This window comes from Cibotium barometz, chromosome 28 (assembly GCF_041138505.1).
Source record: "Cibotium barometz isolate CiBa-2024 chromosome 28, ASM4113850v1, whole genome shotgun sequence".
Taxonomy (NCBI): Eukaryota; Viridiplantae; Streptophyta; class Polypodiopsida; order Cyatheales; family Cibotiaceae; genus Cibotium; species Cibotium barometz.
The window spans coordinates 22,662,847-22,677,926 of NC_141073.1; the positions used below are offsets into that span (position 1 = coordinate 22,662,847).

At 43.8% G+C, this 15,080-nt stretch overlaps 1 protein-coding gene across 2 annotated transcripts in view; it reads right to left on the bottom strand.

The window, feature by feature from the left end:
* LOC147622651 (uncharacterized) overlaps positions 1–15,080 on the bottom strand; it is a 56,994-nt gene that overhangs the window by 4,127 nt on the left and 37,787 nt on the right. For both annotated transcript variants that reach the window (XM_086822198.1, XM_086822197.1), the window contains exons 2-6: positions 3,081–3,210; positions 2,766–2,911; positions 2,475–2,613; positions 2,230–2,344; positions 1,976–2,117 (exon numbers count right to left, since the gene is read on the bottom strand). In XM_086822198.1, the coding sequence (XP_086678324.1) occupies positions 1,976–2,117; positions 2,230–2,344; positions 2,475–2,613; positions 2,766–2,911; positions 3,081–3,210 (672 nt within the window). The remainder of the gene's footprint in view (positions 1–1,975; positions 2,118–2,229; positions 2,345–2,474; positions 2,614–2,765; positions 2,912–3,080; positions 3,211–15,080) is intronic.

The following is a 15,080-nucleotide window of genomic DNA, read 5'->3' on the forward strand; positions in this document are numbered from 1 at the left end:
CTACAACTATGTTTTTCCCTATCCTTAACACACTCAATGCATGTATTGTTGGACAACATTTTTGCATAGGGCCTCGTAGTCTTTTGTTAGATGTTAATAACATTTTTCTTTTTTTCTTCTTCCCCACACTTCCACCCCTCACCCTCCCCCCCTCCCCTTTTTTTAAAAGAAAACACACACACACACACACACACACACACACAAAAAAAAACACCCCCACCTACACATTCTCATTACCCACCATTGGGCTCTTATCACAGTATCAGTACATGGGCCACACTAGCCCATTATTCATAATGGGAACCCCATTTCCACATGCGATTAGCATGTTCACACTTTTCCAAGTGCCATGCTCATTATTAAAGACAAAGGATCTCACACTGCCTTCATGAGAGAATGAGACCACCATGGATATTTTTGCTCTTCCACTCCTTGAGGACTCTCCTGGAACCATCAAATCCCAGACTAGTTGCGCACTACACATACTTTTATGAAACTTATTTAACCGAGTATTTACTTAGGATCCATAAACCCTTTACTACAAGTTTAAGGCAATTAATACAAGCCATACTCCCGCCATACTTGTCTGATCTGAATGTATGAAATATCTACGTTGAGTATTAATAAAACCCATTATACACTCCTTGATAAGAGTAGGGATGCTACTCTCGCGCACCAATTATTAGCAATAAGGATCATTACATGTCCTTAAATTTGCACGCACACATGTAATAAAGTGCCCTCAAGGCCTAGTTTATTCCATCAGGAAAGGTGTGCAAGGACATCCAACTCAACGTTAGGTTGTTCAACCAGACCTCCCCACTTTCAACTAGACATCCTCTGCAGGATTCTACACCATTTACTACAAGTTTAAGCTGATTGATACAAACCATACTCCCGTGAGCTGATAGAACAACCTGACCTCCCCACTTTCAACTAGACATCATCTGACCTCCCGTGAGCTGATAGAACAAACCATACTCCCGTGAGCTGATAGAACAACCTGACCTCCCCACTTTCAACTAGACATCATCTGCAGGATTCTACACCATTTACTACAAGTTTAAGGTGATTGATACAAACCATACTCCCGTGAGCTGATACAATGCATGAAATGTCCGTGTTGAGAGTTAATAAAACCCATTACGTACTCCATAATGAAAATGGGTATGCTACTCTCACAAACAATTACTAGCAATAAGGACCATCACATGTCCTTGACTTCACACACACACATGGTACGGCCATGGCCTTGACAGCCACCAGGCAGTACATTGCTTAGTGTAAATTTTGGCACCAAAAATAACCTAGCTTATCTCTTCCAGCACTTAATAATTTTAATAAAAGCACCCTAAAGGCATGGTTTATGCCATCAGGAAGCCTCCTGCAGTGCAAGGACATCCAACTTGACGTTAGGTTGTTCAACCACCTCCCCAATTTCTAGACATCCTCTGCAGGACACTACACCCTTTACTACAATTTTAAGGTGACTAATACAAGCTATGCTCGTGTGAGCAAATACAATATATGAAACATCTATGTTGAGAATTAATAAAGGCCATTACATGCTCCATAATGGGAATGGGTATGCTACTTTTGTACAACAAATAAATCCATTTATATAGACTTGCGTCAACAGGGATAACAACCCGGTTGCTCTTAAAATGCCAGCAAACCCAACAGTTTATCTTGGTTTATCCTTCGATTTCTGTTGGATGGATGCACAAGAGGTGCTACCCTTGAGTGATGATCTGCCTACTTATGCAATACTTGTACCGTATGAGTTCTTTGTATTTGAGTTATCGTCTCATGTAATGAGATCAACATCGTGATGGATATTGTGTCTACACTCTCAAATATCAATCGTTAATGTTATTATAACGAATAGCTTTATCTTGAATTTACAGACACACACACACACGTGCGCACGCGCACGCGCGCACACAAACTTATACAAACATTTGGAAGCCATCACCTGAATTTCCTCATCGGCATCAACTTGTGCAGAAGCCTTGCCTAAATTTGACAACCTTTGATTTCGTGGCTGCTCTCTATCACGAGGGGCATCTTTTGGACTAGATGCTTCTTTTGAGGTATCATCCCTATCATCTCCTGGCCTAGAAGAAGAAACAGTCTCACTGATTAAAAAGCTCAAAGTACTGGCTTTCTTCTCAAGCTTGGTTTATCATATAGAAACAGACTGGATTCACACAAGAAAAAAAAGTGTACCTAGGGCTTTTGTCAGTCCACTCATCATCTGCATCAGCATCATCACTAGAACTCCCAGCCAAGAAAAACTCATCTTCACTCATGTCTAGAGCTCCATCATCCTCACTTCCTGTTTCTGAAATCACATACAAGGTTGAAGGAGCAAAGGTACACCACAGTGGCATGGGTCACCCCTTCTTCTGCTATATATAACATTCAGCTATTTGTAACAAAATTCAAGACAAAATAAGTCAATAAGTCATTACCCTCAAGCTCCACCCCTGAGGCTGCAGCAGCAGCAAGATTGGCTTTGATTTGCCCCCTCAATTTGTTCCTTTGAGCAATCACAATCTCATCATCCTCAGTCGTGAACAAAGAAACATACTTCTCTGTTTTTGGGAAAAACTGCAAGATAATTCACATGTAAATGAGTCATATACAAGATCTTACTGAATGGCTGCAAAGCTTCTCCTCACACCCTTTCAAAATCGCATGAAGACAAGAAGAGCAGAAATAGTGTCCCAGAATGATACTTAAGCATGGCCCTTCATACTTACCCGCACATACTCAAGGTCTTCTTTAAGCTGCCCAAGTTTTTGAGCCATGTCTGCAGCCTGCCTTACCGTGTCTTCATTTGGATTATCAGCCATAGCTCTCTGTAATCTCTCAAGTCTTCTGATAGCCCGCTCGATCTTCCTTCTCTCTGGAGCAAATAGTTTTGAATAAAACATTTTTAAGCAAATTAAATGGTAAATTGAAGAGAAAACACAAGACAAATCCACAAGCAAAGTGGAGGGCAAAAGTAAGACAGATCCACAAGATTTGATTGAGAAATAATTGAACTAATGTCAACATTCTAAAGTGTCACTCACCAAAGAACTTTACTTTGCGGTATCGAAGTGCCAATTTTCGTTCAAGTTCAGCTTGTGCATGAAACTCAGCTTGTTTCTTTAGATCCTCTAATCTCTTTTGTTGGGCATCCTTCACCTCCAGAGGAAGAGCCTTAAAAAGCAAAGAAGTATGAAGTGGTCTATCCTTAGAAACCTTACTTAATCATATATAACCGAGCTTGTACCAAAAGCCTGACCTAATATAGCACAGATAGTACACTAGATTCTTGTTTAGAGTAGATAAGAATCAAGTCCTTTCTTGACCCATACAGCAAGGTAATCGATCAGCGTTAGTTGTATATTTCTGCTAGATAACACAAGCTACCTATCTTGTACAGTAAGTCAACCTTATGTTTTATCATTTTTTTGCATTAGATATTGCTCGTACAAGTCTAATTAGTTGGAATAATACAAAAGCAGTGTAATTACTTGTCACAAGCCAACATTCTTTTGCATGGTAAATTTGTGTTAGCATTGGCAGAACGGAAGATTTACGCCAAGACATATCTTTGTACTTCAGGTTAAATGTGGATAAATTTTAAATGCCTAGAGAGTCGACATTGCTTAAGAATTTCTCATATAAAAAGTCTGAGGGATCCGGGGACGCTTGGAAAGCCCAAAGATGTGATTGCAACCATGAATCTAACCTTAATTTATTATTATTATGCTTCTATAACCTTTCTTTGTAGTATACTTAGGTTTAGAGCATGAAAAGGAAAAGCACCAGAAGAAAAGCATGGGAAAAGCAATTACCACTCTATATATATTAAAATTGACCCCCCTTCTCCAAGATATTTTCAATGCATGCACTCCAAGGCTGTACAAAAGAGCTGCCCACTGCTCCAGATCATCAAGTTGCGTTACACGGAGTATGGGTACATTGTGGTGGTGCCAGAGTCCACCCTGCCAGGTTTCATTTGCTACCAACGAAGAGTTGTATTGTGGTTCCCATACATCCCCCCCTCCCCCCCCGGCGGCACCCCCAGCGCCTCGTCTTGCACACCTTTGTGCTGCCCTTGCCTCTAACAACTTGCCTCTTCGTCAACATCACCTTCGCCCTCGCTACCCTCCACCCTCACCTCGTTTACACTTCGCCCTCGTTGCGCTCCGCATGGCCCTCCACCCCACTTCGTTGTATCCTTTGTTATGGGACGCGCACGGTGGTGGCCCGATTGCAAGGTGATCTTGTGATCTGAAAGCCTCATGCTAAAGGCCTACCCAACCACCCACCCTTCACCCATCAGGCAGGGAGTTCATCCCTCTCTATCTTTCTGTAACATGTGGAAGAACTATGCAAAAAAGCAAAGATGAACAAAGAGAAGAGAGAGAGAGATGTTGTTGTAACAGTGTTTTCTGTATATATATGTATCAAGTTGTGCATAGATCCTAGCCAATCATGGCTTCATAAAGGTAACATATATGCCTCTGACATGTCCCATAAAGCGTGGGATCAGATGATTGATGACTTAAGTGACCCTTGCTATTTATAGGCTCATGAAACTGCCCCTACACCTACCAGACTGCTGTTGGCTAGGTCCTTGGACAGCAAAACACCGAAAACCCCATAAAATAGCTCGTCAATGCCTAAAAAGGCTCCTAATCCTAGCTAAAATAGAGGGTTAAGTATGTCCACATGTGCATGTGACATCCCCTCCTGGTACCCTCCTAGTAAACTTGATGACGGGAATCCAATTGATCTTGGATGACTGACGTCATCCCTTTACTGCATGTGGACTCCATTCTTGGCATCATGCTTCCAAAACTTTAGGCACCCTTGACCACTTGGATCTTGTCTTGAAAACCTTCTACTGCAACCTTGGATTGCTCCAATCTCTAATGCCCTATTCTGCGTTGAGAAATGTGCACCTAGGACTGCCCTACCTCTTCTTCCGACTGTCCTCCTACTACTGTCTACACCAACCAAGACCGCATTAAAGGGGATAGTCTTCTCTCCCTTAGATCCTAATTTGAATCTTCTTGTCCTTCTTCTTGGACAAACAATCTTCGGACAGATGTGTTAGCACATTCGTCCCCAGTTTCTACCCATTTCTAGTGTCCTTTTGGTCCCTTTTGCATGGCCCTTGATTGTAGGCTAGCCACCCCTATTTTACATATTTTTCTGGGATTTTCCCAGCCTCTACGGTTTTTTCCCAGTCAGCCAGCTACTACTGATGTCCAGTCGGCCAACATATGTAGCTCCAGTCGGCTAGCTCTCCTCACCTATAAATAGGTGGGCTGGCCTCTCACTTTTTCATCTTGTCTTGTACTGTAGTATGCAGAAGCTTCGGAGAAGGATCGGTACTTCAAAACTCAGAAATCAGCACTCTTTTCGCGACGGAAATTAACGCACAAACTGAAAGGAGATGTGCAGAAAAATAGAGAGAGAAGGGGGAGATGGAGAGGACACAGTATTGGGTCCCAATTCCCTCTGTAGGGCCCCCACCACGGATGGTGTATTTGCTTTATTAGAATGATGTAAATATGAAAAAACAAATACAGAAAACTTGACCTTTTCTTGGCTGGAAAATCCTGCCCTTGACCTGAATCCTTCACCCCTTTGCGTTAGCAAGCCCTTGGCTGTCTTGGCCCCTTGGTTTGCTTGAGCACTTGGTGAAAAATGAGATGAAAGATGGGATTATGGCCTCCACTATTTATACTCCTTCTCACGAGCAGTCGGCCAGCTGAAAAACAGGCAATGTTCCACGACTGGTGAAAATTCAGCAATAAATGCTGAATTAAATCCCAAAAAATACTGCCTTTTTTTCCTAATAGGCTGAAAGTGATGCGCCTTCTTCTGATTGACTGGACACAACTTTTGTCCACAATCCCAAGGTTGGGCAGCCTGTATGGGCTGCCCCATACATGCCCTACAGCCATATAAAGGCTGTAATCTCCTGGAGATTGCCTTATCTGTGCCCTAGGGCTGTCCTATAGCGCCTCCATGGCTGGTGGGTTCAGCCTGGGCCTTCCTGGCCCTCATGGGGGTGGTTCTACACCATTCCCATGCCCACACTCAGATCCGGGGTAGCCCTATGGGCTGGCCCCTTGTCCTAAACATAATCTACTCAGTGATCTGGCATCCGGTACCATACCAGATACACAGAACCACTGACATCATTCTAGAGGGAGACTCACAGCGCGGACTGGCACTGTTTCATGTGCAGGACAGTGCACACCTGACCTTGGACTCATGTGCACACCTGACCTCGGACGACTGAGATGGATCCGTGGCTGACTCGTCCCGGACTAGGCTCACATGGGACCAGTTCACCATCCCAGATCCTGCACCTTCTGTGCAGAAATGTCTACGTGGCATCCAAGTGCGGGATGCACGTGACATCCCCTTCTGCTTAACTTGACGGAAGCTGCATAGCCTCCAAATAATCCGTCAATAATGCCGGATAGTCTTCGAAAAATTCTTTGTCGAGCCATACCGCTTCATGAGTTCCTCGGTCCAGAAACTTCGTGAGGAACTGTCGTAGTCTTCGGCCTGAGCCATGCTTGAAACGGTGCAGAAGGATCTGTTCTGGAACCATTACTTCTGCTTCATCTCAACAATGTCTGGTTCCGCTTCGTCTTTGAGCTCTGAAGGGGGTGGACCTGCATATGGCTTAAGCCAACTGACATGAAATACATCGTGCATAGTCCAACTCCGAGGTAGCTTTAACTGCATAGACACCCATTAATCTTTTTCCGGATGGGAAATGGTCCGAAGCTCCTGAAAGACAACTTTGGGCATCGCTTGCCCACCTGCTTCAATCTTTGCTTCATCATCCGAAGATACACCCAATCTCCTTCCGAAAACTTCATATCCCTTCGGTCTTTATTGGCCTGTCGAGTGTAGGCCTCTTGCGCTTTAGCCAATCTGTCTTTCATTGACTCTAGGATCTCCTGGTAAGACTCTGTCACTCTGTTCGCCTCCAGTGCTGAAGACGAAGTCCTGGTTAACAACGACTGGAAGGGTCTTCCAAACGCTGCCTCATATGGAGTCCTGCCAATAGCTGAAGAAAAAGAGTCATTCAAAACAACTTGAACTAAAGGTAAAAACGATTCCCACTTACCTTGCTGATCGTGGACATAACACTTCAGCACATCAAAGGCCAACTGGTTGTATATCTCTGTGTGGTCATCTGTCTGTGGGTGGAATGCACTGGACAAATTCAACTTAGTACCAAAATTATCAAACAATGCCTTCCAAAAATGACTGGTAAACTTGGCATCTCGGTCTGACATACGGTTCTAGGAATCCCGCCAATCGGGTACCAATGCCGAATGAATAGCTGGGCAACATCCTCGGCGGTCACATTGGCCTTGCAAGGAATAAGCATAACAAATTTGCTGAACCTATCAACAATAGTTAAACACTGCGCATTACGCTTACTCGGACTGGGAGGCAGATTTGTGACAAAGTCCATCGAAATGTCTTGGAAAGGACCCTCAGGAATTGGCAAAGGCTGTAACAACCCTATCTTCTTTCCACGAGGAGCTTTCACCTTTTAACAAATGTCACAGCGTTGTACATATGTAAACACATCACGCTGTTAGGTATTTTTTTGGTAATATTTTCTTGGCATGTGTACACACTCATGCATGGCATTTACAAATAAAGGGTGTCCATCTCCAAGGGCTAAAGGGAGTATAAGGCCACATGTGAACAGATCTAACAAAAATATGCAATGTGTACAGTTATTTGTTGGTTTACCTTGATAAATGGGAAATGAAAGGGGTGTGAGATGAGAATCAGTTTCACAAGGTAGGTTTTAGCACTATCATATGTGGACAAGTTTGTTGACAAATAATGTGAGCATGCAGAGCACTATTTTTTTAAAGCTGGACAGGGACCCGTTAGAGGAGGTCAGCTACAGTACCGGTCCTTGGCATTTCATGGGAAACAAAGGTATTTGTGGTCCACAAGATGTTATTAAAATGGTGCAAAGTCTTCCTTGAATGCAAGAGTCACCATGGGATTTAATACAAGGCTTGCTAAAAATAGAAGGTGGCCTTGGATTGCTTCAAAAGATTCTTCAACTAGCCTCAATTGTCAAAGAAGCGCCGAGTGGAGGTGGGGGTGAGCTCTCTGGCAACCTGACATGCCTTGGAGTATTATGAATAGTATAATGTTTTCTTTTTTTTTGGGTTGAATGGGCAGCGCAGCCCATGTGTATAAGAGTGTGTGGGAGAGTTCGTGTTCTGATGCTCTCAGAGAGCCTGCGCAGCCATGAGAAGAAACGTAGCCTTGTGTAGGAAGGCGCAGTCTTCTAGCACTCTCAGACAGCCCACGGCGCCCAGTTTGGGTGTGAGGAAGTGTTCGTTTATTTGTGGGGAGAAGCTCTCAAGAAGAAGCGCAGACATGCATATAAGAGAGGCTGCGCAGTACTCTGTATGTTTGTGTGTAGGAGGGGAGGAGAAGCTGCAACACAACCAGTATGAATGAGGAGAAGGTGCCACGCATAAAGAATGCGGCTCTCTGTCATGATGACAGCCCATGCATGTAAGTGACGGCTGGCCAGTTTTTTTTGTTCTCTTTTTTGTGAAATAACTCATATATATATGAGAATCACCAATCTGTGGCTTTGGAAAACCCATGTATATGATAACCAGCTCTCTGATTGTGTGGAAAGCTCATGTGTATGAGAAAGACAGCCCTCTGGTTTGCTTGAGAGAATATGTATGTATGGTGGTACGCTTCTTCAACAGACAGAGTGAAGACCATAAAGTGATTGTGTCTCTTAGTCACACACTGCTTGCCAGGTTGGGAGAATTGAAGTTCCTTACTGATGTTGTCTTTTCTTGAGAAATTGAAGTTTTGCAGAAAGCTCATACTTGATGGAATGTAACCTTGTTTATGTCAAGTGGTTCCCGCACCATTTCTCTGTGGTGATCATTTTGCTTATGGCTGTGAGCCTATTTCATAATAAGGGTGCACCCCTATATGCATATGAATCAATTGAGTAAAGGGTGGTAGATGTTGATGTGCCCATCTCCCCTTGCATGTCTTGATCAAATGTATGTAGGCTTCCCCCAGTTGCTTGGAAAATTGAATGAGGGTAGAGACAGTTTCATGCTTGAGATGTTAAATGTTGTGTCAGCTCACTGAGTAGTTGACTGGTGCCCCTTTTTCTTGATGTTGGTGTGTGATCCGAACTGTGGAAAGGCATTGCTATAGAGGTGTTCCGTGTCTCTCCGCCTCCCTTCACAGTTTTTGGTGCCCCCACTGAGGAGCATTCCAAGAACCTTCAGTTTACAAGACTGAAAACATGTGCATGTGATTAATCTCAGTGAATGATTGCTGTGCCAGGACAGTTGTGTGACAGATGCCTTCTAAATTTGTGCTATATTAGCTTGATTTGACAGCCAACTGAAGTATGGTTTACAGGCTAAAATTCTTGGGATTGGTGCCGTTTCACAGTTGATGTGTTGCCTAAAAATTCTGGTAGAATTGGGAAATTAGCCAGTCGTGCCTCTTGGGAGTTGGATGGCCACTCTCAATGGATAATCACAATGGACCTCAATTTACTCCTTTCCATTTTACCCAAAGAATTCAGATAAATGTTCATGTGGACAGAAAAATTTTCTTTCAACAGCGTATGGCATATATGTTTGGGCCAGAAAGACTGAGGGAAATATTGGAGTCTCCTTTGCCTGTGGTAATTCGGATGATTAACTATGCAAATTCGTTTGATGTACATGTGTTCATCCTCTTCTAAACCTGAGGTGTTTTTAAGTTTTTTCTGAGAATTGAGTTAGTAGAGGGTTTTGTTTCTGTGTCAAAAGGGTTTTTTATTATAGATTGGGTAGCAATGGCTTTCCCTTATCCAGAGTTTCATGGAAAAAGTGATGAGAATGTGGAAGAGTTCTTAGAAAACATGGAAGTTGCGTGTATAAGCAACCATATCCAGATACCCGCTCAAATGTTACGCCTTTTGCAAATCTGTTTGAAGGGTGATGCACGGAGCTGGTGTAAGGGTTATGAGGAGGAGTTGCAGAGGGCTGATCCACCTATGCCATTGACATGGGATAATGCCCGACAGGCCTTAACAGCACAGTTTGTGAAGGTGAAAGATCCAGACAAAGTTTGGCATGAAATACAGGAATTGAGACAAAGAGAAGCGGAGCCCATTGATGATTACATCAAGAAGTTTTCCATATTATGGGAGAGCTTGTGTCAAGCCTTGCAGCCACAAGTGCCCCCACCAGATATGATGAAGAAGGACCGGTTCTTGGTTGGCCTCAAGGAAAACCTGCGTTGGAGGGTAGAACTGAAGAAGCCAAGAACATACGAGGATGCATTGGAGGTGGCAAGGAACAAAGAGTGGAAGTTGAATAGATTAACTCAATTGGGAGTGAGCTCACTACCTATGGTGTCAGAGATGAAGCAAATGGATTCCATGCAAAGTCGGGTTCCAGAGGAGGTTCATCCGGCAGATGCGGTTTCAGTAGCTACTCAAGTTGTGCCAGCAATGGTCACTACTGCAGCACAAGATGATGAACTGAGGCAGGACTTGAGGCAAGTGGTTGATTTGATGAAGAATCTCAGCCTAAATATGTTAAATAATGTGGGAAATAATCGAGGTCGTGTGAGACTTGCAAATCAGCCAGGAGGTGAAGGACAACCAAAGAATGGTTTTGGTGGACAGAACAACGGCAGGGGTTGGAGGCAGTTGCCCACATGCTATAACTGTGGAGAGCTTGGCCACATCAGCCCACAATGTGATAAACCACCAAGAATGGGTGGAGATATGTATCCATTGCCTGCACAGTTGCCGAACCGGTCAAATGATTATGGCATTGAGATTAAGGGTGAGGCAGGACCTAGTGGACTGACCAAGGAGGACAAGGGAAAGACAAAAGTGTTAAGTGTGGTCACCTTGGAGAAGGCAGCAATGTTGGAAGATACATTAGTAATGCCTATTGGGAAGAGAACCACAGAGGATAAAGAAGGAAGAAATGAAGCAGGTCCCAGTAGGAAGAAAGGGAAGAGTCATGAGGGTGAAGATGTGAAAGCTAAAAGGAAAAGGAGAGCTCGCCGAAAATTTCACGTCTCAGATTTTCCACTAGGGGAAGGGCAGGATAGCTACGACTTGAAACAGGACCTGAGCAGTAGGAAGGCAGACGTGACCTTTGGACAACTAGTGGAAATGATACCGAAGCTGAGGCGCCAATGGAAGAAACTAGTCAGCCCGTTGGGGAAGGAACCCAACAGAGGGTCAGTGAGAGTGTTGGCCATTGATGAGTCTTCAGACATTTGTCCCATAGTGGATGTTTGGCACAAGAGGAAGAATCTTGGGCAGGGATACGTGGATGGTGGTGCACAAATTGTGTAATCACTCAAACATGTGTAGAAAAGATGGGCCTGACAGTAGAAGGAGTTTCAGGATTCCGCATACGACTGGCAAACCATCAAAAGATCAAGTGTCTAGGGGTAGTGAAGAGCTTGGAAATCGAAGCTTATGCAGTCAAAACGGTAGTAGATTTCCATGTAATGCCAGCAGGATTAGGGACTTATCCTATCATCCTTGGAAGACCATGGCTACGCGCAGTGCGGGCCGTTCAAGATTGGAGACACGGTACAATCAGCTTATATGGGGAGACAGGGGGCAAAAGATTATTTGACATGAGTAGCAGGAAGCCACTAGATGAAGATTATGAAGAAGGGGAGAATTCAAGTGGTGAAGAGTCTTCCACTGTGTCAGATGGGGACAGTGGCACCACCACTAGTAGTGAGGGAGAGGTAAATGTGGCATTTCTGATGGTGGACAGGGTCTTTGAACAGACCAGCATAGTCGCATCCATGAAGGGGATTGAAGATGAGTCTAAGGGCCCATATGAGGTGATTGAAGAGCTAATGCAACCCCAGGTGAAGCCGCACGAGAAACACGAATTGATGGCCAGGATGATTAGCACAGATCTCTCAGTCGTGGAGAAGGAGAAGTATTTAAAGATGTTGTCAACATATCCAGATTTATTCATCACATCTTATGAAGAAGTTCGGGGCTTCAAAGGGGAAGATTTGCACATAGAGCTAAAGGAAGGAGCCAAGCCAGTACGTCAAAGATTAAGGAGAATGGGTCCAGAACAGATGAAGGCTTTGCGAGAAGAGGTGGACAAACTACTAAAGGCTGGTTTTATATGCCCTGTGGAGACAACAGAGTGGGTGAGCCCAGTCGTGGTCACTCCAAAAAAAGACGGAAAATGGAGGGTTTGTGTGGATTTCAAACCTTTGAATGCAGCCACAAAGAAGGATCCATACCCCCTACCTTTCATTGATCAAATCCTGGATTCAGTGGCGGGTCATGAAAGATACAGTGTGTGTGATGGGTTTTCAGGCTATTTCCAGTTGAAGATTGCTCCAGAGGATCAGAAGAAAACTACTTTCATTACGCCATGGGGCTGCTTTTGCTATACAGTACTACCATTTGGGCTAACAAATGGTCCAGCTCACTATCAAAAGAGAGCAAATTGGGCGCTTCTGCCATTCATTGGAAAATGTGTACAGGATTTCATTGATGATTTTTGTGTCTATAGCACACGAATGGATCACTGTGAAAAGCTGGAAATGGTGCTGGAACGATATAATGATTGTGGTGGCCAACTCAATCCCAAGAAGTGTTTCTTTGCAAAACCAAGGGTAAAATTGTTGGGTCATATGGTGTCAGAAAATGGCATTGAGGCTGATCCAGACAAGGTCAAGGCAATCATGCTTCTTCCTTCCCCAGAGTCTACAAAACAGTTGGCAACATTCATTCAGAAGGTAAAGTACATGGCAAGATTCATTTCATTGTCCTCACAGCTTTTATATCCATTACAACAGGTGGCAAAGCACGATCCTTTGCAATGGAATGACAAGTGTGAAGAGGAGTTTCGGAGAGTCAAAGAAGTCTTAGGGGAGATGACAGCGGTGCAGGCTCCAAATTGGGAACAGGTTTTTTATGTGAATCCTTCAGTAGGAGAGGATGCTATTGGTGCTATGTTGCTGCAAAAAGGGAAGGGGAGCCAATATATGCACCCCGTCTATTGTGCTAGTAGGGTAAAGTCAGTAGCAGAGAGGGGACTGTCAGAAATAGAGTTGGTAATGGTAAGTGTGGTGTTTGCTTGCCGACGGTTTCGCCAATATCTTTTGACAAAGCCATTTGTATTCCTAACTAGCTACACATTCTTGCCTCAGCTCATCAATGGTGTAAACATGTCTAAGGCAGTGAAAAAGTGGGTGATTGAATTACAGGAGTTCGAGTTCTCTTTCTTGGTGGAAGAAAGCAACAGAGCTACTTTGGCAGACTTGTTAACTTATAAGGAAAACCCTCTGCTTGTCAAAGAGGAAAGTGTTAGAAAGATAGAAAATGTGGCAGAAGTAAGCAATGCTCATGTTTTGTTCTTTGATGGTTCATACAGGAAGAGCCATGATGCAGCTTCTGGTGGTATAGCTCTTTATGACCAGCAAGGTAAGCTATACCACCAGAAGCTGCATCATGGCTCTTCCTGTATGAACCATCAAAGAACAAAACATGAGCATTGCTTACTTCTGCCACATTTTCTATCTTTCTAACACTTTCCTCTTTGACAAGCAGAGGGTTTTCCTTATAAGTTAACAAGTCTGCCAAAGTAGCTCTGTTGCTTTCTTCCACCAAGAAAGAGAACTCGAACTCCTGTAATTCAATCACCCACTTTTTCACTGCCTTAGACATGTTTACACCATTGATGAGCTGAGGCAAGAATGTGTAGCTAGTTAGGAATACAAATGGCTTTGTCAAAAGATATTGGCGAAACCGTCGGCAAGCAAACACCACACTTACCATTACCAACTCTATTTCTGACAGTCCCCTCTCTGCTACTGACTTTACCCTACTAGCACAATAGACGGGGTGCATATATTGGCTCCCCTTCCCTTTTTGCAGCAACATAGCACCAATAGCATCCTCTCCTACTGAAGGATTCACATAAAAAACCTGTTCCCAATTTGGAGCCTGCACCGCTGTCATCTCCCCTAAGACTTCTTTGACTCTCCGAAACTCCTCTTCACACTTGTCATTCCATTGCAAAGGATCGTGCTTTGCCACCTGTTGTAATGGATATAAAAGCTGTGAGGACAATGAAATGAATCTTGCCATGTACTTTACCTTCTGAATGAATGTTGCCAACTGTTTTGTAGACTCTGGGGAAGGAAGAAGCATGATTGCCTTGACCTTGTCTGGATCAGCCTCAATGCCATTTTCTGACACCATATGACCCAACAATTTTACCCTTGGTTTTGCAAAGAAACACTTCTTGGGATTGAGTTGGCCACCACAATCATTATATCGTTCCAGCACCATTTCCAGCTTTTCACAGTGATCCATTCGTGTGCTATAGACACAAAAATCATCAATGAAATCCTGTACACATTTTCCAATGAATGGCAGAAGCGCCCAATTTGCTCTCTTTTGATAGTGAGCTGGACCATTTGTTAGCCCAAATGGTAGTACTGTATAGCAAAAGCAGCCCCATGGCGTAATGAAAGTAGTTTTCTTCTGATCCTCTGGAGCAATCTTCAACTGGAAATAGCCTGAAAACCCATCACACACACTGTATCTTTCATGACCCGCCACTGAATCCAGGATTTGATCAATGAAAGGTAGGGGGTATGGATCCTTCTTTGTGGCTGCATTCAAAGGTTTGAAATCCACACAAACCCTCCATTTTCCGTCTTTTTTTGGAGTGACCACGACTGGGCTCACCCACTCTGTTGTCTCCACAGGGCATATAAAACCAGCCTTTAGTAGTTTGTCCACCTCTTCTCGCAAAGCCTTCATCTGTTCTGGACCCATTCTCCTTAATCTTTGACGTACTGGCTTGGCTCCTTCCTTTAGCTCTATGTGCAAATCTTCCCCTTTGAAGCCCCGAACTTCTTCATAAGATGTGATGAATAAATCTGGATATGTTGACAACATCTTTAAATACTTCTCCTTCTCCACGACTGAGAGATCTGTGCTAATCATCCTGGCCATC